General features: G+C 51.3%; 1 protein-coding gene across 1 annotated transcript in view; it reads right to left on the bottom strand.

Annotated features, from left to right (window-relative positions):
* Positions 1–3,760: 3,760 nt before the first annotated feature.
* The window catches only part of Rpn1 (ribophorin I), a 26,700-nt gene continuing 10,042 nt past the window's right edge, over positions 3,761–20,418 (bottom strand). The window contains exons 4-10 of the mRNA XM_005387036.2: positions 16,142–16,351; positions 14,415–14,607; positions 10,772–10,871; positions 9,628–9,766; positions 9,428–9,547; positions 5,166–5,411; positions 3,761–4,305 (exon numbers count right to left, since the gene is read on the bottom strand). Coding sequence (XP_005387093.1) covers positions 4,123–4,305; positions 5,166–5,411; positions 9,428–9,547; positions 9,628–9,766; positions 10,772–10,871; positions 14,415–14,607; positions 16,142–16,351 — 1,191 coding nt within the window. The 3' untranslated portion in view covers positions 3,761–4,122. The remainder of the gene's footprint in view (positions 4,306–5,165; positions 5,412–9,427; positions 9,548–9,627; positions 9,767–10,771; positions 10,872–14,414; positions 14,608–16,141; positions 16,352–20,418) is intronic.

The following is a 20,418-nucleotide window of genomic DNA, read 5'->3' as shown; positions in this document are numbered from 1 at the left end:
CTTCAGCCCTGTTTTCCCCTCTCTGAGTCAGGGGCCGGGCGGCAGGCACCTGCCAGGGCTGGGGCCCCGACACCCAACCCATGGCTGCAGGGACATCTCAGGACTGCAGCTGAGGAGAAGGCCAGGCCCAGGCCACTGGGGACCCGCGCGTAGCGGGGCTGCATGGACCCGGCCACTCTGGGGACCTAGACAGTGCAGGGGGGAGAGGGCCCCTCCTCACTTTGTGCGGGCCACAGAGGCAGGGTGCGCTGCGTCCAAAGCCAGAGGACAGGTGCCAGGTGCCTGGGCATACCACCTTGCGCCCAGGGAGGCCGGGCCCGGGCCAAAGCTTTGCACCAGGGCCCCGCTTCACCCCCGCTCTGAGATTTACAAGGGGGAAACTGAGGCTCTGTTTACTACTGCGGAAATCAGGGGCCGGGCAAGTGCAAGGCTGCTCACAGCCCGAGACGCCGGGCCTCCGACAGCCAAGGAGGCCAGGGTCAGCCCAGGGTGGGGCGGGGCTGGGGGGGTTGCAGGTGCCTCCGCATGGTCCCGCCCAGGAAGGTGTGGGGACCACCTGCCCGGCAAGCCTAGTTGGCCCCATGGTCCAGGCGAGGCATCTGCAAACCCAGCTCTCACCCATGGACCCTCATCAGCCCGCAACTGCGCCCCTGCGGACCCCAGATCCAGTTCCGGTCGGGGAAGGGGCGATTGATCCTGGTTTGCAACGCTAGGTGGCGCCCCAGCCATTGGCTTCCTGGGAAGGCCGGGCCCCAGGGGTCTTTAAGGCGAGGCAGCCTTGCGCGTGCGCGAATCCTCTAGCCCGAACCAGCCTTCTGCGCCTGCGTACTCGCCATCCTGGGCTGGCGCCCCCTAGCGAGCTGCCAGTGGAATTTATAGGGACACCAGCACGCACGCGCAGCTCGTCTTCAGGCCTGCAAGCAGCCGCCGGCCCAGCAGAGGGCGCCCTCGCCTAGCGCGGTCCGCGCGCAGTGCTCAGTTTTCTGGCTTCGCTCTAAGAAGTGAGCAAGGTTTCCTGTGCGTCCGGCGAGGAGGCTGGGCGCACCCAAGGGTGGGGGCTCAGCAGCTCCCAAAGGAGCGAGCCCCCCCCCCCAGGCCCCAGAGGCTGGATTACCCGGGAATGCCGAAGATCACGCAGCCCCGCCCTGCCAGCACCCCTGGGACCAGGGCGCTGGGACCGGAGCAGCGGTGCCGTCGCCGGGTGGCGAGCACTTGCTGTGCCACTTGGCTTTTATTACTCGGGGACAACTCACAGCCGTCCTCGGGCAGATGACAGCGCTGCTGCAGTTGACACTCGAGGAAACCGATGCTCTGAAATCGACAGCCGCGGGACGCCCTGGGTCGCCCCCACCGTAGAATCCGACTTCCCTGTTCGCGGAAGCCCTGGGTTGTCCCCATCCTAGATCAGCTCTAGGAGCCCTACAGCCTGCTTCTGACACATCCCTGGGTGCAGTGGGAGCCCCGTTCAGCCCGGCTCCGACGCACGGGGAGCACGGCCCTGGCCTCGCTGTGGGTGGGTGTTTCTGTGAACCCGCTCGGAGCCCGGGCATCGCTGCCTTCCTCTTGCTTGGCCTTCTGGCAGCATCTGCTGATGGCTCAACCATCGACACATTATTTTTTAAAGAGAATTTTAAAAAATAAAATAAAAATGACACAATTTCAAAACAAGATGACAGGAAATTAGTAATGGTTGTCATATTGCATAGTTATCTTCATAGTTAAGATTACCAGATACAGGCATGCAAAACTGATCAAATCAGGCATTAACTGTTCCTTTCAATAAACCAATAGAATTAGTAGTACAATTATCTTATCTATCGTGTGTGTGTGTGTGTGTGTGTGTGTGTGTATTCTCTCCCTTCTTTTCCCCTATCCCAGTTGTTCTTGCCTTCTGAACAGTTTCTTTCCCTTTCATAGTATCTATTGTACTTTTCAGATTTTACTGTTTGAGGTTCTTACACTAGGGAGACAATACAGTGTTTACATATGCGGGTCTGATTTATTTCACTTATGAGTATGGTCTCTAGTTGCATCCACTTACTTGTAAGAGCCTCAAGTTTATCTTTCTTTATAGCTGAGTAATACACCATTGTATAAAAATACATCTTCCTTTATTAATTCCTTAGTTGATGGGCATTTGGGTTGTTTCCAAGCTTTAGCTATGACAAATTGTGCTGCTATAAACATGAGTGTACATACATCCCTGTGGTATGATGCTTTAAATTCTTCTGGAAAAATACCCAGAAGGGGAATAGCTGGGTCAAATGGGACCTCTAATCCTAGTTTACTGAGGAATCTCCACATTGATTTCCACAGTGGTTGCACCAGTCTACACTCCCACCAACAGTGGAGAAGGGTTCCTTTCCCCCCACAGCCCCTCTAGCATTTGTTATTGGTTGATTTCTTGGTTTTTGCAAATTTTTTTTTGATACCAGGAACCAAATTCAGGATCTTGTGCTTGCCAGGCAGGCACTTATGCCGCTGAGCTATATCCCTGGCCCTTGGTTGATTTCTTGATGATAGCCATTCTTTCTGGAGTGAGATAGAATCTCAGTGTTGTTTTAACTTGCATTTCTTGACTGACCAACAATGTTGAACATTTTCTCATATGTTTATTGCCATTTGTATTTCTTCATCTGAAGTGTGTATTTATCTCAGATGTCCACTCTTTGGGTATATGAATTTTTTAAATTTTTAAATTTAAATCTCAGTGCAAAGGCCCTGGGTTCAACGCCCAGTCCTGCAAAGCCTGCCCAGAGTAGGCAGGTGGTGGCAGCAGCTCTCAGCCTGCACCTGAGCTGTGCCAGCTGTTCCCCCTGCACTCCACAGCCCCGGGTGCCACACGTGACTCGCAACAAGTGCAGATGAAAGGACGGGCACAGTGGGCAAAACCTGCAGGCTCGGGCACCAGGGCAGGAGTCACAGGCACTGAGTGAAGTGAGGTGGAGAGCGGCCAGGAGGGCAGAGGTGTGGGGGGACCTGACCGAGTCTGAGGTCCGGAAGGCTGACCGGGTGACTGGTGCAGATGGAGGAGCACCTCAGGGAATGCAAGTGCTGTGGGCCCTTCTAATCCCGCCTGCATCACACCGACCTTCAGCCAGAACACAGACATAAGCGTGTCTCCCATGTTTGGGCTCCCCTTGATTGTAAGGTTTCCCTGAAAGCCACCTCTTGGGCTTGTCCCACCATGCAGCCCCGTGTTGCATACTCTCCAGCTTATTCCACGGGTCCCCTCCATATCCCAAGCCCTGGCCTCCACAGGGCCTTGGCACTTGTGGCAGCCCCGTCCTGCCTCCCCGCAACGGATGGGTCAGTGTCTCCCGCACATGCCACGGAGTTGGTCAGGAGCTGGATCTGTCCTCAGTGCCCTGAATGCCTGTCCCCTTCGAGAGCCACCTTGCTTTGCCCCTCACTGCCTACTTCATGCGAAGCAGGAGACGGACACAGGCACAGGACGAGAGGCCACTGTGACCTGTGACCACATAGGTTCTGAGTGTGTTCTGGTGCTACGTGACTTCAGGGTACCAAGGGACATAAGAACAACCAAGACGCCATGATGTATACCGTGCCCCAAGATGAATGTGATTCTGCATTGCAAAGATACACTGATAAAAAAGAAATTAATACGCCAGTGTTCTAACATATAAAATCTGAATACCTGCCTTGCAAATGGGCCCAGGGGAGCCACTGAGTTAAAAGCCCTTGATTCCAGTGCTGTCCCCAAGGTTAAGTTGCAAGTGATTTCCGACAGAACCGCGGGGAAGTTCACAGTCTCTGCTTTATTTCCACTTAGTCATACACGGTTTTAAAAAAACACATCCTCACCAGAGAACCAAACATCAGGAATCAAAAGGTAGAAAGGCAGGGGCTTCCACTGAAAACACACCCAAGCACCGGAACAGAACAGTGCCAATCGAAAGTCTTTGTTCAGAACGCAAAAAGGTTTGGGTTTTAATGGGATAAAGACTTTTAAAAAAAGAAAGACTCAGGGCAGAGGGAGGAGCCAGCTTCGCGCCTCCCCACGGGGCAGGGCCGGCTCCTCCGGTTTTGCAAATCTCACACACGCAGCCCCTGCGCCTCAGTGCTCAACTCCCCACGGGCCCGCGCCATGTGCCCCGCCAGTTACAAGGCATCGAGGATGTGGTCGATCTTGGTGACCAGTTCCTGGCGCTTGGCCGAGATCAGCTTCTCGTTCTCCAGGTATGTGTCCTTCTTTAGCTTGCCGGCCACCAGCCGCTCGGCCTCCACCGCCGCCTTCAGCACCAGCTCCTTCACCTGCGCGTCCAGCTTCTGCATCTCGCTCACCTGGCAAGGCAGGGCGGGGCCTGAGTGCGCCCTTGCCCCCACCCAGCCCACCACACTCGCCTGGGCCCTGCCAGCACCACCACCCAGAAAACGTCCCTCACGCCCTCACCCAACAGGCGCTCCCTGCAGGACCCCGAGCCTCCCCGAAGGCAGCACTGTGGGGCTCTGTGCAGAAGCGTGCAGTCACCAGGAGCCACGCTGGCATGCACGGTACGTGAATGCTCTGCCCCTCCCTGCCGCCTGCCCAGTGAGATCCCTGGATCCAGGCAGGCAAGAGACCCATGGTTCAGGGTGTGCCAGGCTGTTCCCTGTGTGGTCACATTCATTCAGCGTTCAGCAAGCAGGCACAGCTTGGGCACAAGCCCCGGCCCAGGAGCCAGCAGGAAGGACGTGAGGACGAGGTCCTCGTGAAGCCGGCACATAGTGAACATGCAAGCACGTGAAGAAACTGTGCCAGCAGCGGCAGGTGCTGCACAGAGACGGGCAGCAGGTGGGGGCACAGAAGTGAGGCACCTGCCCAGGCTCACACGGCTGGAACTGGAGCCTAGATCTGAAGCCAAGATGGCTGCGTCTGGGTTCTTCCCGCCCTGGCCGGTACAGCCTGCATGCAGGGAGCGAGGAGCTGCCCTCCACGCCAGCCATGCGGACGCAGCTCCGGCCGGGCAAACGGCTTCCCCAGCTCAACCCTCCCAGACCCCAACACACTTGTGCCACGAAGGCGGGCCCCACACGAGCCCAGGGTGGGCCACACAGGACCTGCGAGCAGGGGAGCCCCCCGCCCCACCCGAACAGAGGAGCAGGGTGCCACCCTCGCCAGCAGCACCAACGCAGCTGGGAAGGACCGCATGCCAGCCACTTACTCTGTCGCACAGGTCGGAGCCTTCGGTCTTCAGCCTGGACTGCAGCAGCGCAATCTCGCCGGTCAGGGCTTTGTGCTCCGTCTCCAGGCTCTTCTTGCCACTGTTGAGGGTGGACATGTCCCGGGACTGCTTGTACCGATTTATGGTCTCGTCGAAGTGGCGGTAGAGGCCTATCCTCTTATTGACCAGGGTCAAGACCTGCTCGGTGATGCAGGCCACCTTCATCCTGGCCTCCGCAGCTGGATCCTGGAGAACAAAGACACACAGCTGACGTCAGATCGGCACCCACGATGCCCCAACCCCCCCAAAGACAGCCATCACTATGAGCCACCCTAACAGGAGGTCCCCTTCTCGGGTGGGTGGGGAACCAAACCCTCCCAGCACGCAGGACCAGACTCAGCAACAGACAAGCCAAGGGCCGTGACGCTGAAGCCGACATTCATTAGTCAGGCCCACGGGACAGACGTCAAGGGGGAATCATGCCAGCCCACCCTGCCCCATGTCCACACCACTCCTAACTGCAGCTCACAGGCTCACTCTGGTATGCACGCTGTCAGCCAGCTCCCAACTACTGTGTCCCCAAGAAATCATCAAAGCTCTGCAGTACGGCGACGAGTACACAAGAACGAACCGGCGAGGAAACCTCGGCCCTGCCGTGCCCAGCACAGGGAGCCGCCGAGAGGCAGCTACCAGCCAGGGGTGGGGGTGGGGCGTTCTCAGGAGAGACTTCCCAAATGAAAAGGCGGAACAAAATATGCTATTTCTTTTTAAATCAAGAACACCACTGACTGATGAAATTGATCCCCCCAAGAGTAGGGGTGAAAAAGAATGCAATAAACTGCACCACCTGTAAGTTTTACATTTAAACCTGTGAATTCATAATCAAAATTAAATATTAATAATGGAATGGAAACCGGAATAAAATTCAAACATAAATAAATGAACCTGGGGGCTGGGGGTTTAGCTCAGCGGCAAAAGCGCCTGCCTGGCAAGCGCAAGGTCGTGAGTTCGGTTCCCGGTACCGGAAAAAAACCAAAAAATAAATAAATAAATAAATAAAAAATAAATGAACCTGCTGGGCGTGGTGGTACATGTCTGTGATCCCAGCACTCACAAGGCTGAGGCAAGAGGATCATTGAGTTGAGGCCAGCCTGGGCTACATTACCAAGTTCAAGGTCAGCCTGCACTACATAGCAACTGTCTCAAAAAAACACGAACCAAAAAGAGAACCGAACCCTTCAAATGAACAACACGGGAAGACAGTAGGAGCCAATCCAGGTCCTGTGGGGCCGCAGCGCCATCACAACACTGTACGGACGCAAGAACTGCAGACCAGCTGGCCAGTGCCACAGGTCACTGTTGGGTTTGCTGCTGTGCGGTGGGGGCAGTTGTGTAACTGCTGCGTGTGCAGACACAGCGAATGAATCTACTCCAGTTGTTGGACTCAAAAGGAATAAGGAAGATGAGCAAGATCCCAGGGCGCCGGACGCATGGGAGGGGCCGGTATTAACTCTATTACAGAATTTCTTCCCAGCTGCCTGCTGAAAGGTCCTAGACGCAAGGATCACCTTGCCAACAATGATCACCCCAGCTCACAGACGCCATACAGAGGGCCCCACCAAGCAACTGGGGCTCCTGGGCGAGGAGAGCAAGACACACTGGAACAGGCTGTTGTCCTGAAAGTAAAGAAGTGCTCAGAAAACAAAACAGAAAAAGGAAATGTGAAAGACAGTCAAACCTGAGGTGACAGGAACACCCAAACCAACAGCATCAGCGGACAGTACCACATATGCAGTTAACCAGCCAAGGAGAAGCCTTTCCCCTGCAGCAGAAAGCCAGCTAGTGATGTAAAGGGAGCCAGATCAGTAACGACCGTCACACTAAGCAGACTAAGACAACAATCAATAATATACTATTGATCAGTAATATTCATACTCAGCAAGTTGAAAAATACAGTGAAGAGTTTTTTAACATTTATTACCGTAAAAGATACCACCAGGAATCCCCCTGAAGACATGCACCCTCACTTCGCACACGCCGATCCACTGCTCTCGCCCTTGCCGCTTTCTGAACCAATTCAGGAAGTTCTTCCGTGAGAATATTTAGTTGAGTCATCAAGGCTGCCTTAATGTCCTGAACTGACTCAAAACATTTCCCTTTCAGAGTCATTTTGACGCTGGGGAAGAGTCAGAAGTCACAGGTGCCAGGCCCGCTGAAAAGGGGGCAAGGACACAGCTCCACGTGTTTACAAGCCTCCCTTTCCGCTGGGTGGCACTCGGCAGCCACATTCACCATGTTTCTGATCATGCCTCACCCAGGCACTCAGGAAGGAGGAAAGCGGCAAGAGCGATGGGATCAGTGCGCTGGAAGTGAGAGGGTGTTGGGGGGATTCATGGCCGTGTGTCTTTTACTGTAATATGTACTTCCCAGACATTCACTGTGTATCTTGGTCACCTCTTGAACAGCCTCAAATCCATACCAACCGCAAAGAGAAAAGACTAACTTTACAGTGAAGACACCAAACAGGCCCCAGCTTAAGCAGGGAGAAAAGTCAACGTCACCAAGGTGGACCCACCAGCATCAGCTCCCTCCTGCCATGACACCCTGGCATCACTTTGCAGTGTCCTGGTCGATTTCATCAGGAAGAAACACCACTCACCTGAGCTAAAGCACATTCCACACAGCTTGTCTGCACCCCTCAAACGCCAGGCTCAGTAAAGTCTGAGACATGCTGAGCAACTGCTCCCAATACAGGAACAGGAGGGCACAGAGACCTGACAATCGATGCAACCCCGCTCCTCCACTGAATTCTGACAATGGAAATAACTGCTACGAGAGCCTGGTGTAGTGTTGCATGCGTGGAATCCCAGCAATCTCGGAGGCCAAGGCAGGAGAATTCCAAGTTTGAGACAAGCCTGGGCAAACTGACCCTATCTCAAAGTAAAAAAATAGAAAGTTCTGGGGACGCACCTCAACGTCCACGAAAATACAGAACACACTGGCACAGAACACATCCTTGGGACAGTCTGTCCCACAGGTGCCATTTTAGTAACGTATTTCCAAAATTTAGTCACTGTGCTGTGATTGTGTGAGACCTTTGGTATCATATACACGTTTAAAGGTTCCAGGATAAGGGGTATGGTTGCAACTTATCAAGTCATTCAGCAAAGCTATAGTAAATGATTATATTAAATAAAAATACGTTTTCATTGTTCTTTCAAAGTTTTTAAAATCAGTGAAACAAAACAAATGTAAAAATCAATGATGTTGGGCATTGTAGCCTAGGCCTGTAATCCCAGCACTCTCCAGGCTGAGGCAGGAGATCGTTGTGAGTTCGAGGCCAGCCTGGGCTACAAATTGAGCTCAAGGCCAGCCCGAACTGCACAGCGAAATCTTGTCTCAAAAAAGGAAAAAAAAAAGAAAAATAAATCAATGAAACAGCCTGGTGTGGTGGCACATGCCTGTAATCCCAGCACCGGGGAGGCAAAGGCAGGAGGATCGCTGTGACTTTGAGGCCAGCCTGGACTACACAGTGAGTTTAGGACCAGTCTAAATTACATAGTGAGACCCTGTCTGTCTCTCTCTCTAACACACAAAGAATATAAAATCAGTGAAACGAAGTCTTCACAAATGGGGATGATTCCTTTACACACAGGACAAGTTCAGCTGGCACCTGCCCCAGGCAGCCTTGCCCACTGCGCAGTGGGGCACCCTGATGCCACCGCAGGTCCCACCACAGCCCCTGCAGCTGCAGGTCTCTCCCACCATTCTGCCCATCACTCCTTGGGAAGCTGCCCTGCACCCACCGCTACCAACAAGAGCACAGTAGTGCCAGGCTGATGCCCCAGGACTCAAGCACCAGCGGCAGCCTCCTGCCATGCCCACTATTCTGAGTGCCCACTGCCGGTGCCCGGGACTGGACGCACTTGTAAACAGTAATGGTGCGGAAGGACAGGAAATGAAGGGATAGAGCAGACACCAGAGGACTGAAGATGCCCTGTGGGTGGTGTGGCCTGGCTGGTCAGCAGGCGGTGCCCCAGTTCCAGGTCAGCCAGACATTTCCCCACCTCACCCAAGCACCCCGAACCAGGCCGGGCAGGAAGCAGGGACTTCACGGGGTGTCTGGCGATCACAGCATCCGGGAAGGAATGGGCAGAGGCCCTGGCTGGGAGGCTCTCAGGTGACAGGGTCTGGCCCCGGCGTGCTCAGGCCAGGCTGCTGAACCCACCACAGAGGGCACAGACTTCGCTGGGCGGTGGTACCTTGGTGATGGAGAAGTCCAGGCGCACATAGATGATGACGGTGAAGAAGAGGATGTAGAAGGCGGCCACCACCAGCAGGGGCTCCTGCAGCATGAGCACCTTGTTGAAGGTGTAGTGCACCTGAGGAGAGCAGGAGTCAGAGGGCGCTGGGCTGCAGGACTAGGGAGCCCAGCGCGAGGACGCCAGGGGGCGCCACTCACCACGATGTCCTGGATGTGCTGCTCCACCAGGTTCCTCTTGTAGGCCACTATCACCGGGCGGCCGAAGGTGTCCAGGTAGGTGTAATGCAGCTCATCTGGGGCCCGCGTGATCTCATAGGGGCTGTTGACCTGGATGTTCCTGGACACGAACAGACAGGATGTGGCTGGGCCACTGGAGTCACCGCGCTCCCCACCTCCCCTGCTCCGCCAGACGGCTGGGCACCGTCAGGGAGCCTGGGGAGCGGACGTCAGCAGATCCAAGTCCCCCCACGGCCCCAGGTGCCAGCTGCACGCCCTGGGGGCACAGGCGACACAGCCCCCCCCAACATGCTCTACATCGAGTCTTTGGTCACTCAGGTGCCCCCCACGGGCTCTGCTTCCTCCTGTGAACTGCACCACCGCATAGGGCTGGTGGCTGCACACTGCTGTCCTCTGCCCGGGCTCCTGTCCCTCCCCCCGTTAAGCAACACGGCCTGCCCCACAGGACACTGTCCACAGGAAGGACACTCCAGGTGCCTCTCATCCTGGGGAGCAGCGTGGATACGGAACGCCAGAGGCCAGATGGGCCAGGAGATGTAGAGCAAAGGCACAGAGACGGTGGGCAGTTGCCTACGTTGCTCATCCAACCCGCCAGATGGGACTCCAGCACAATTCTGGGCCCCTTTCCAAAGCCTGGCTCCTCAACACGTCATCAGTGGATAACAGGTTGCTACCCTCGCCATAACGCCCTCTGCTGAGAATGCCAGGCAGGCCAGCTTGCAAACACGGACCCTGGCACATACTCTGAGCTCCTTCCCTGTGAGCCAGGGCTCCTGGCACAGAGAAATGTGGGCGTGGTGCACTATTCTCCACGCTCTGCTCATGTGGCCAGGTCCAGCTGTCTGTCTGGATCCGTGCTCCACCCTGATGCACCACAGCCTCAGGTGCCAGCGCACTGGTCTGGCACAGAAACTATACCATCACACGAGGGCACCACCGCTGAAAGACTTGGCACTTGGTCCCCAGGCCCTCCTTTGAGTCTAACTTCCTTTTAAACCGCAGTCAGAAAGCTCCCTGCCAGTTTCTCAGGCCAAGTGTTCAGTGAGGACCTGCTCTGCGCCCCCAGAACACGGGTTCCCCTGGGGGCACAAGAACAGCCACTCACTTGGCGCCTTCAGGCAGGATGATCTTCACCGTCAGGGAATCAATCACTTGCTCATCAAACACGTGGTCCACAAACCGCATCTTCAGTGCGTACTGGTCACCTGCAGGGCCAAGCAGACGAGGCAGGGACATAAACACCAGACAGGACAACAGAGGAGACACGGAGCTCGGCAGGACAGCACTTACCTGGCATGGCAAGGCCCGAGTTCTAATCCCAGCAACCCCCTCCAAACCCCCAGTGTACATGAGAGGGAGGAGAGAGGCCACCTCCAGCTAGAGGGCAGGAGATGCCGTGGGGACACAGGTCTGGCTCCTCTCCTGATGGAGTGACTGACAGCAAAGCCAAGGCCCCATGCACCACATGACAACCAAACTGGGCCACAGGGGTTTCCAAAAACCCCCATCCCAGGCAGGGTAGGGGACAATGCCAGGCACAAGACCCACATGGCACCAGCGGCTACCAGAGGGAAGCAGGGAGGCCCCAGGGGACTCGGTATAGCCCCAAGGACAGCAGGTGCCCCGAGAGCAGGAGGCTGCAGCTCTGGGTGCTCTAGGGCCTGCCACATGGTCCTTCAGGGACCGTGACCTACGCCTGGACAAACAGTCGAGCAGAACCAAGATGGAGTACAACAGGGCCAAGAGACAGGGAAAGCCAGCCCAGGAGAGCTCAGGAGGAGCCTCGGGTCGCTGAACACCACCCCGCAACAACAGCGCTCTGCAGTTACAAGGGTGTCCTGAGCCAGCCTCTGCCTAACGACCACACGAAAACCAGCGAGAAGCGTAGACGGGCCTGACACGGAGAAGTTGTACAGGAAGACGCCAGCAACAGAAAACATCCCTAGAGAAAACGGAAGCACACCACGGGAGACACCCACCAAGCCACCAAACTGCTGCTGCTGGCCACTGCGTCCTCCCTGGCACGGTGGCCCACCCTCACACCACAGTGCGCTTCTTTTCCTACTTTTACGGGGCCCAAACTTGTTCTGCAGAGACTGTTTCTTTTCCTACCTTTATAAAACTTTGCTACCAAAAACAGAAAACAAACTGCTGTTACTGCCCAAAACAGGCTAAAGATAAGGGAAATAACAAAAGGCATGAAAAAATATAAATGAGAATTAGAAAAATGATAGAAATTAGGAAAAAAGCTCAGAAGTAAAAGAATCATCTTAAAAATGAAGGGTAAAGTAGATGGAATAAAGCATGAATAAACACATAATGCCCTAAGGGGCTGGGGATTTAGCTCAGCGGCAAAAGCGCCTGCCTGGCAAGCGCAAGGTCGTGAGTTCAGTTCCCCGTACCGGAAAAAAACCAGAAAAACCAAAAAAAAAAACCCCACATAATGCCCTATAGTAAAGAGAAAGGGAGAAGAAGAATTTTAAAGAAAGAAAAGACTCAAGAGAACAGGCCAAACAGTAAAGACAGGAAAAGCTCCAACACAGAAATAATAGGGCTCTCCAAAGGAAAAAAGCCTCAGAGAGGTTCAGAACTACAAGCTCAAAAAGCACAACCAACAGCCAGGGCAGGTGCTGCCAAGCTAAGTTCCAGTAAGGGCATTAATGAAGAGTCCCTTTCAGCAACTGCTTAAGAAGGAAGTGGGGAGGGGGGGCACACTAAGCCCCTCCTCCTGTCAGCTGATTCTTGCTCTGCACACCTGGGACTCCAAGTAGGCGAGCGGAGGAAGTGACTCTGACTAAATTCTGCCTAACAGATGAAAAAATGAAATGCTAGAGACAGAGCAGCGATGTGCTGTACCCGGCAACCTATGGTATCTAGGAATTGAGCGTTACAAAAGGAAACACGGGACGGGAGTGCAGCCGGGCATGATGGTGCACACCAGCAACCCTCGGGTTCAGGAGGCTGAGAGAGGAAGATCGCTAACTTGACATCGCCCTGGGCTACACAGAAGTTTAAATCCAGCCTGGGCTTCTGTTTGCCTCACAACCACAGCACCAACCTTCCAGGAGGAAGATGAATCATCACCTCCAGTCTGCTAAGGGGAGGGGCCTGAACCTAACAAGGCACAGGGCCAGCCGCCAGTTTGCAGGAGACAGGGGCACAACTGGTGGAACATAGATTGTGGGTTCACTGCAGGTGCCTCAAGGGCTTCAGCGAATGAACTGGAAAGAAAACATCGGCGAACACTAACAGATAAAATAGACTTCAGATGAGTACTTGTAAGAGGGCAAAACTGAATAGTTATCTAGAGACGCTTAGGGTTACAACTATGAAGAAAATACAAAAAAAAAAGTGACTACTAAAAGTCAGCATGTTGATTTCTTTATGGAAAAGGAAGAAATACTCTGAGTAGCAGGCAAATTTTAATTTTTTTCCCTTTCTTTCAAGATGGGGTTTGCTATGCTGCCCAAGTAGGTTTCAAATTTCTGAGCTCCAGCCATCCTCCTACCCCGGACTGACTATGGGGGCTCGTACCATGGCTGCTTGATGAATTTTCATTTCTTGATCTGGGTGGTGGTTATAAAGTAGTCCTCTTTTGACAATTCACTGAGCTATGCCCTATTTGTTTAGTGAGGTTAAAAAAAAATTTTTTTAAAGGTAGAATAGGCACGGTGGCATACACCTGTCATCCCAGCATTAGGAGGCTGAGGTAGGAGGATCACCAAACTTTTGAGGCCAGCCTGGGCTACATAGTGAAAAAAAACAAGTATCTGTGTCTATATCTACATCTGTATCATGATGTTTTTCTAGCTGCTTTATGAAAGTGTTTTTTCATTATCCTCTCAATCTTTCTATATTTTTTCAATATCTCAAATTAAAGTGGGGCTCAGTGGTAGAGCGTTTGCCTAACATATGCAAGGGCCTGGGTTCCATCTCCAGCACCAGCACCAGTTAAAAAAAAAAAAAAAAGAAAAGAAAAAAGAAACCCTCAAATTAAAAACCACTTGAAAGGCCAGGTGTGGTGGTACATGCTTGTAATCCTAGCACTTGGGAGGCAGAGGCCGGAGGATCTCTTTGAATGTGAGATCAGCCTGGTCTACATAAGTGAGTTAGAGGCCAGCTTGAACTATGTAGCAAGACCATGTCTTAAAAAAAAAAAATTTTTTTTTTTTTGGGTCTTTTTGAGACAGGGTCTCGCTGTGCAGTTCAGGCTGCCTTGAGCTCCAGTCTCAAGATAAAAATCACACTGCAAGCTATTTCACAAAGAGAGAACTAAAGACAAAAGTGACATCAGAAGTGACTTTGTAGCCCAGGCTGGTCTCAAACTCACAACAATCCTCCTGCCTCAGCCTCCTGAGTTCTGGGATTACAGGTGTGTGCCACCATGCCCAGCAAAAAAAAAAATTCTTTTTAGAGGGGAAAAAAAGAAGCAGAAAAAAATCCCTTAAAAGAATTTAAGCAGCTCCACTTGATGAGAACTCAGGTGTGAAGAGGATTTTTTACCATACTACTTTAACTAGTTACCATTTATAGGTATTACTTTCAGAATACTAATCTGTACCTAGCCACGTAAGTTTTCCTGATACCTCAGCCTTCCTAAAAATGACAAGAGAATATTCAAGAAGAACTTATTGTTAAAAAAAAAAAGAAAAACAATTTTAACTGTAACAAGTTAAAGACAAAGGTTTAAAAAAAGGACAGAGTCAGCCTGTGCCTTGCTCTTGCACCCCGGGCATCTGGAGACTCACCCAGATTGTAGAGGTACTCGTAGCTGGGCAGGTTGTAGCCTACGATGTAGTGTGTCTTCCACCCGCCGAACAGGGGGAAGCGGGGCCGGATCTCCATCTCCACGGAGTCATCCAAGATCAGGAGGTGGCTGGTGGAGACGTTGCCGATCTCATCCCGGTAATAGACATCCTGGGCGGCCGCAGGGAGGATGGTCTGCAGAGATGGGGACCCCATGAGCTCGGGGAGCCTGCTGGGACCCAGCCAGCTCAGGTACAACTGAAACTGCATGCACCCAGGTCCTCGTCACCACCCAACCCCACAGTTCCCAACTTTGAGCAAGCAGCCCAACAGCAAAGCCTCGGAATTTCTAGAATCACATCTAATTCTCAGTCAAGGTTGGTAAGTGACAAATCTTCTAAACAATACCACTGCAAATACTGCAGATTTCACACCAAGATAAAAATCACACTGCAAGCTATTTCGCAAAGAGAGAACTAAAGACAAAAGTGACATCAGAAGTGGTAGGGCTTATGAAAGGGATTTCTCCACCAGGTATTCTTTTCTTCTGTTATTTTTATTACTATACGTTCACAACACATAGGAATTACATTCCACTTGGGGAACCGCACACACATATATCCCTCTTAGTCCTTTTTAACTTCCCTTCTCCACCCCAGCCTCCTCTCTCCCCCTATTCCCAAATCCCCTTCTACTTCCACAGTCTGTCTCCCTGTGTCCTATTACCTTTTATTTTGTTCTTCATTTATACTTTCTGTTTCTCATATAAGAGAAACCACACAATATTAAAGCTCATGTGTCCGATTTCCTCCCCTTAACATTATGGTCTCAGGCTGCATCCATGTTCTTCCGAATGCCACGTTTCTTCTCTTTTATAGTTCAGTACTATGGCATAGCCTATTAAGAAATCTGTTGATGGACATACAGGCCACATCCAAGACTTACCTTGTTTGAGCTGTGCGATTATAAACACGGGCATCCATGAACCACTGTAATATGATGTCTTAATTCTTTCCCAATACTACCTTTCAGGGTAATATTATAGTATCTTCCAAATTTGCAATTTACCTCTGCTCACACGGTGTGCCTTTCTGTGACATGTGAATACATGAAAATGTTTATAAAATTTCACTGAAAGGACGAAAAAGATATAAAACTGCATGTGCAGCATGATTAAATGTTTTCTTAAAAAAATTACAAAAAAGTAGTATCTCAAAAATGCCCACAAAACTGAGTATGGTATTCCTTTTTCTTTCTTTCTCTTTCCTTTTTTTTTTTTTTTTTTTGTCTTTTTGAAATAAGGTTTTGCTATGCAGTTCAGGCTGGCCTCAGACTCACACTGATCCTCCTGTCTCAGCCTGCTGAGTGCTGGGATTACAGGTGTGTGCCACCACACCTGATCTTCCTTTTTCTAGTATAGTATTCTCTTTAAAAAACATGGTCTGTGGCCTAGGTGGTGGTGCATGCCTATCATGTCAGCACTGGGGAGGCTGAGACAGGAAGATCATGAGCTTGAGGCCAGGCTGGACCACGAAGTGAGACTGTCTCAAAAAGCAAAACCAAACAAAAAAACTAGTATTTAAAAAACATGGTCTAGTTTTGTTTTTTTTTTTAAAGATTCTATGTGCTGACACCGTCACTTATAGTCAGTCCCTAAAATCTGTCTGTACCTGGCTGGCTTCAGACAGCAAGAAGAGGGCAGAGGAAACGCTGAGCCCACCAGGCCCACCTTGAAGGAGCGGATGGAGGAGATCCCGCTGTCTGGCTGCCTCTGGTAGTCGTAGCGCGAGAAAGGCCCCTTCAGCACAGCCCCCGTGTGCTTCAGGTCTACGTTCTCCTCCACGGCGATGTTGCCCCAGTGCGAGACCTCGATGACACGCGTCATGCTGGTGATGGTCAGGAAGGGGCTGTTGTTCTCGTAGTGCACTTTGAAAGTATCCTGGCAGGGAGGAAACAGGCAGTTCCACACTTTGACAACAAAGGACACAACACTAGTGTCTTGGTTACTCTTCTCTCGTTGCTGATAGAAAATACCCAATGCCCAAATTAAAGAGGGAAAGGTTTATTTAGCTCACAGATTGTGGAGGTTTCAGTCCATACTTAGCTGGCTCCATGGCAGAGTGGCACATGGCAGAGAGCAACGGTTCATGGCGGTGGGAAACAGCAAAAGCAACAAGAGCAAAAAGGAAGGAGCAGCAAGAGCAAGTCTTTCCCTCCCTGACACTGAATTCAGGCTTCCAGCCCCAGGGCGGGTGTAGCACTCACACCCCTAACCCCAGCACTGGACTGTGAGTCAATCATAACTCTAGGAGCCCGCCCCACGACTGCATGAGGCTTTGTGGGGACATGCAGACACAAACCGCGACAACTAGTTTACATCAAATGAGCTGGAGAATGGTTACATGAGCAACAGAATGGTTAAATGGCGATGTACCTACCACAGGCAGCATTTTAGAATCATGACTAGGAGGACAATCTGCTGACAGATGACAACACATGTCCATGGAGTATTATCGACCAGACCAGCTGGCTGGAAGACATATCATTTCCAGTATACATGCCTTCTCTATCTTAAAAACTGGAAGGTCTACCGCTGTGGGTAGAGCTTGACACAGCACTCACCTACCTGTAATGCAGGGCCCTGGCCTCCACCCCCAAGCCTCAAAGAAGTGAAAGACAAGATACCTAAAAGCAGAATCTCACTATAGGAAGCAAGCAAAACTACAGTTTTGTTTCCTATTTTCTACTTGCTATTTTGATTTTCTGAATTTCTACAAGGAGCTTTTCAAATTGCTTTTTAAATAGGTTTTTGAGCTGGGCGTGGTGGCACACAGCCGTAATCCCAGCACTCAGGAGGCTGAGGCAGGAGGATCGTTGTGAGTTGAGACCAGCCTGGGCTACAAAGTGAGCTCAAGGCCAGCCTGAACTGCATACTGAGACCTTGTCTCCAAAAGACAAAAAATAAAATAAAATAAAACAAAATATACAGGTTTTTGGTTTTAAAATAAAAGGCTAAATTATAAATTTAAAAAAAACCTGTAACAAGGAAACATATATGAACACTAATAAAGCCATGAGTACCATTCAATAAGCTAGAAGATAAGTTACTGGGTTTTTCTCACATGTAAAAGTTCACAGGAGAAATGCTTCTAGCTAACACATATACAGCTTTTTTTGTTTTTGTTTTTGTGTTTTTTGGTACTGGGAATTGAACTCAGGACCTTGAGCTTGCCAGGCAGGTGCTTGTGCCACTGAGCTACATCCCCAGCCCAACACGTATATAGCTGATGAGTCAGAGCGAACACACATGCATGTGTGAGGTATTCTTTTATGACCGCTAGAGAAGTATGTCATGGCATTTCATTCTCAAGACAACAGGCTGAGGTAAATTTCTCACCCTCGTCACACAAATAAAAGCAAGGCCTAAGGCCTAGCACTCTCCACACTTGCTCAAGGTCTCAAGCCTAAGCTAAGGGGCAATGCTAGGACTTCAGGGATTCAGCTACGTGCATGTTCTGCCTCCACAGGAGGCCAAAGACAGTCCACATCTGTATCTCCAGCGTCCCTCAGCACCTTCACTGGCTTTACCACTCAAGTGAGGACAGTGCTTAAACAAAAAAACCTCTGGTGACTGAATCCTTCTAACAGACTTGTATGACTACACACCCAGAGCCCTGCAGAAATGCAAAATAAAACATCAAAAAGCCAGAAAAACACTCTTTCTCCCAAAAGTCCATGGAAAGGGTAAAATAATACATATTTTAGCCAGGCCTGGTGACACAGGCTTATGTTCCCAGCACTCTGGGAGGCTGAGGCAGGAGGATCAGTGTGAGCCCAGCCTAGGTAACTCAGCAACTTAGACTTCGTTTCAAAATTTAAAAAACAAAACAAAACAAAACAAAATACAGTCTGGGGATGCAACTCAATGTGAAGGCCCTGGGCTCAAGCATCAGCACCACCAAAAATAATAACAATGTTAATTCCTATGGTTCTCAGTATTTTATACTTTCATCCTATGACTAGACCTTTTCATGTTCGACTCATTCATCATCACGTTCCACAGCATGTAGTGCAGTAAGGGCAAGGGTGCAGAGGAACTGGGAGCTTCATACTGCTGGTGTTAGAGGAGACAGGCCGAATCCTTCGAACTATTGGGCAAAACACAGCAAGAGGCTTTAAGGGTTGATGCAGAGCACAGTGGTTGGGTGTGCACTTAGCAAACGTAAGACACTAGGTCCAATCCCCAGCACCAACCTCTACCCAGGAAAAAGATATTTTAAAATATCCGTGTTTTGATTTGAAAATTGTTCCTTCAGCTGAATATAGTGGTGCACACTTATAATCTGAACTATTTGAGAGGTTGAGACAAGATCTCAAATTTGAAGTCAGCCTGGGCAACTTAAATAGACTGTCCTAAAATAAAAGGGATGGGGATGTAGCTCAGTAGTAGAGCACTTGCCTAGTATGCACGAGGCCTTGGGTTCCATCCCCAGTACTATTAAAAAGATTTTTTTTTTTACTTCAGAAAATCTGTCCTGCTGGGTGTGGTAGTATAGGTCTATAATCCCAGACTGGGGAGGCTGAGGCAGGAGGATCACCATGAGCTCCAGGCAAGCCTGGCTACAGAGTGAGTTCAAAGCCAGCTTGGAATAATAACTAGATCTTGTGTCAAAAAAAAGCCTGTCTTGAGAATATACACAAAGTTATATGCAAGTATTAAAATGTGTTATGTACATGTACCCACCCTCCACGAAGCATGTAATCATTATGTATTGCAAACACAGTCATAAAAAAATTAATTAAAAAGTTATATGCAGGGGCTGGGGATTTAGCTCAGCGGCACAGCGCCTGCCTGGCAAGCGCAAGATCGTGAGTTTGATTGCCGGTACTGGAAAGAAACAAAAAACAAAAAACAAAAAAAAAAGAAAAAGTTATATGCAAAGAAGAGATGCACATTATAGTACTAAATAGAAAAAACTGCCTGGCTGTTGCAAGTTGGGAAATAATCTATGGGACAGCACATCTGTGGGATGGCCACTGAAAAATGCTTTACAAAGGTAATATGGTAATGCAGTAAAATGTTGAATATTTTAAGTGAAAAGAATTAGGCAATACTTTATATACAACATGATCTCTATACTAATGACATGATCTCTTTCAGTGCCAGGGTATAGCTTAGGGCTACAGTGCTTGGCTAGCACAACATTTTATCAATTTAAAAGGAAGAGGCGGGTGGGGAGCGCCAGCCTTCTGGCTGGCTAGCTTCCTGCCTGCTGGCTCCTGGAGGGTGGGCCCCCGGCACACGGGGAGCCTCGGGCGGGGAGCGCCGGTCTTTTGGGGTCTTCGGACCGGCGACTCATTCCCGACCTCGTCGTTCCCCGGACGGAGGACTTCTGGCGCACAGGGAGCCTCGGGCGGGGAGCGCCAGTCTTCCGGCTGGCTAGCTTCCTGCCTGGTGGCTCCCTGAGGGTGGGCCCCTAGCGCACGGGGAGCCTCGGGCGGGGAGCGCCGGTCTTTGGACCGACGACTCACTCCCAGCCTTGTCGTTCCCTGGAAGGAGGGCTTTCCGCGCACAGGGAGCCTCGGGCCAGGAGCGCCAGTCTTCCGGCTGGCTAGCTTCCTGCCTGGTGGCTCCCTGAGGGTGGGCCCCCAGCGCACGGGGAGCCTTGGGCGGGGAGCGCCGGTCTTCAGATGGGCGACTCACTCCCGGCCTCGTCGTTCCCCGGAAGGAGGGCTTCCGGTGCACAGGGAGCTGGGGGTGGGGAGCGCCAGCCTTCTGGCTGGCTAGCTTCCTGTCTGCTGGCTCCCGGAGGGTGGGCCATGCGGCAGCGAGCACTATTGCGCGTCGGCCCTTAGGCCGGCCGCCGCCGCTCAATTGAGATCCATCATGACACAGAGAAACAGTGACACAATTGGCCCACCATGCACCGACAGCAGTTGCCCACCCACAGATGTGTGTGAATCATTGAAACTTTGAACAACCCCTGGGAATGCATGCCATACAAC

This window comes from Chinchilla lanigera, unplaced genomic scaffold (assembly GCF_000276665.1).
Source record: "Chinchilla lanigera isolate Chin_1 unplaced genomic scaffold, ChiLan1.0 scaffold00028, whole genome shotgun sequence".
NCBI classification, from domain to species: Eukaryota; Metazoa; Chordata; class Mammalia; order Rodentia; family Chinchillidae; genus Chinchilla; species Chinchilla lanigera.
Note: the sequence above shows the minus strand (reverse complement) of the source record. Positions and strands in the feature narration are given on the sequence as shown.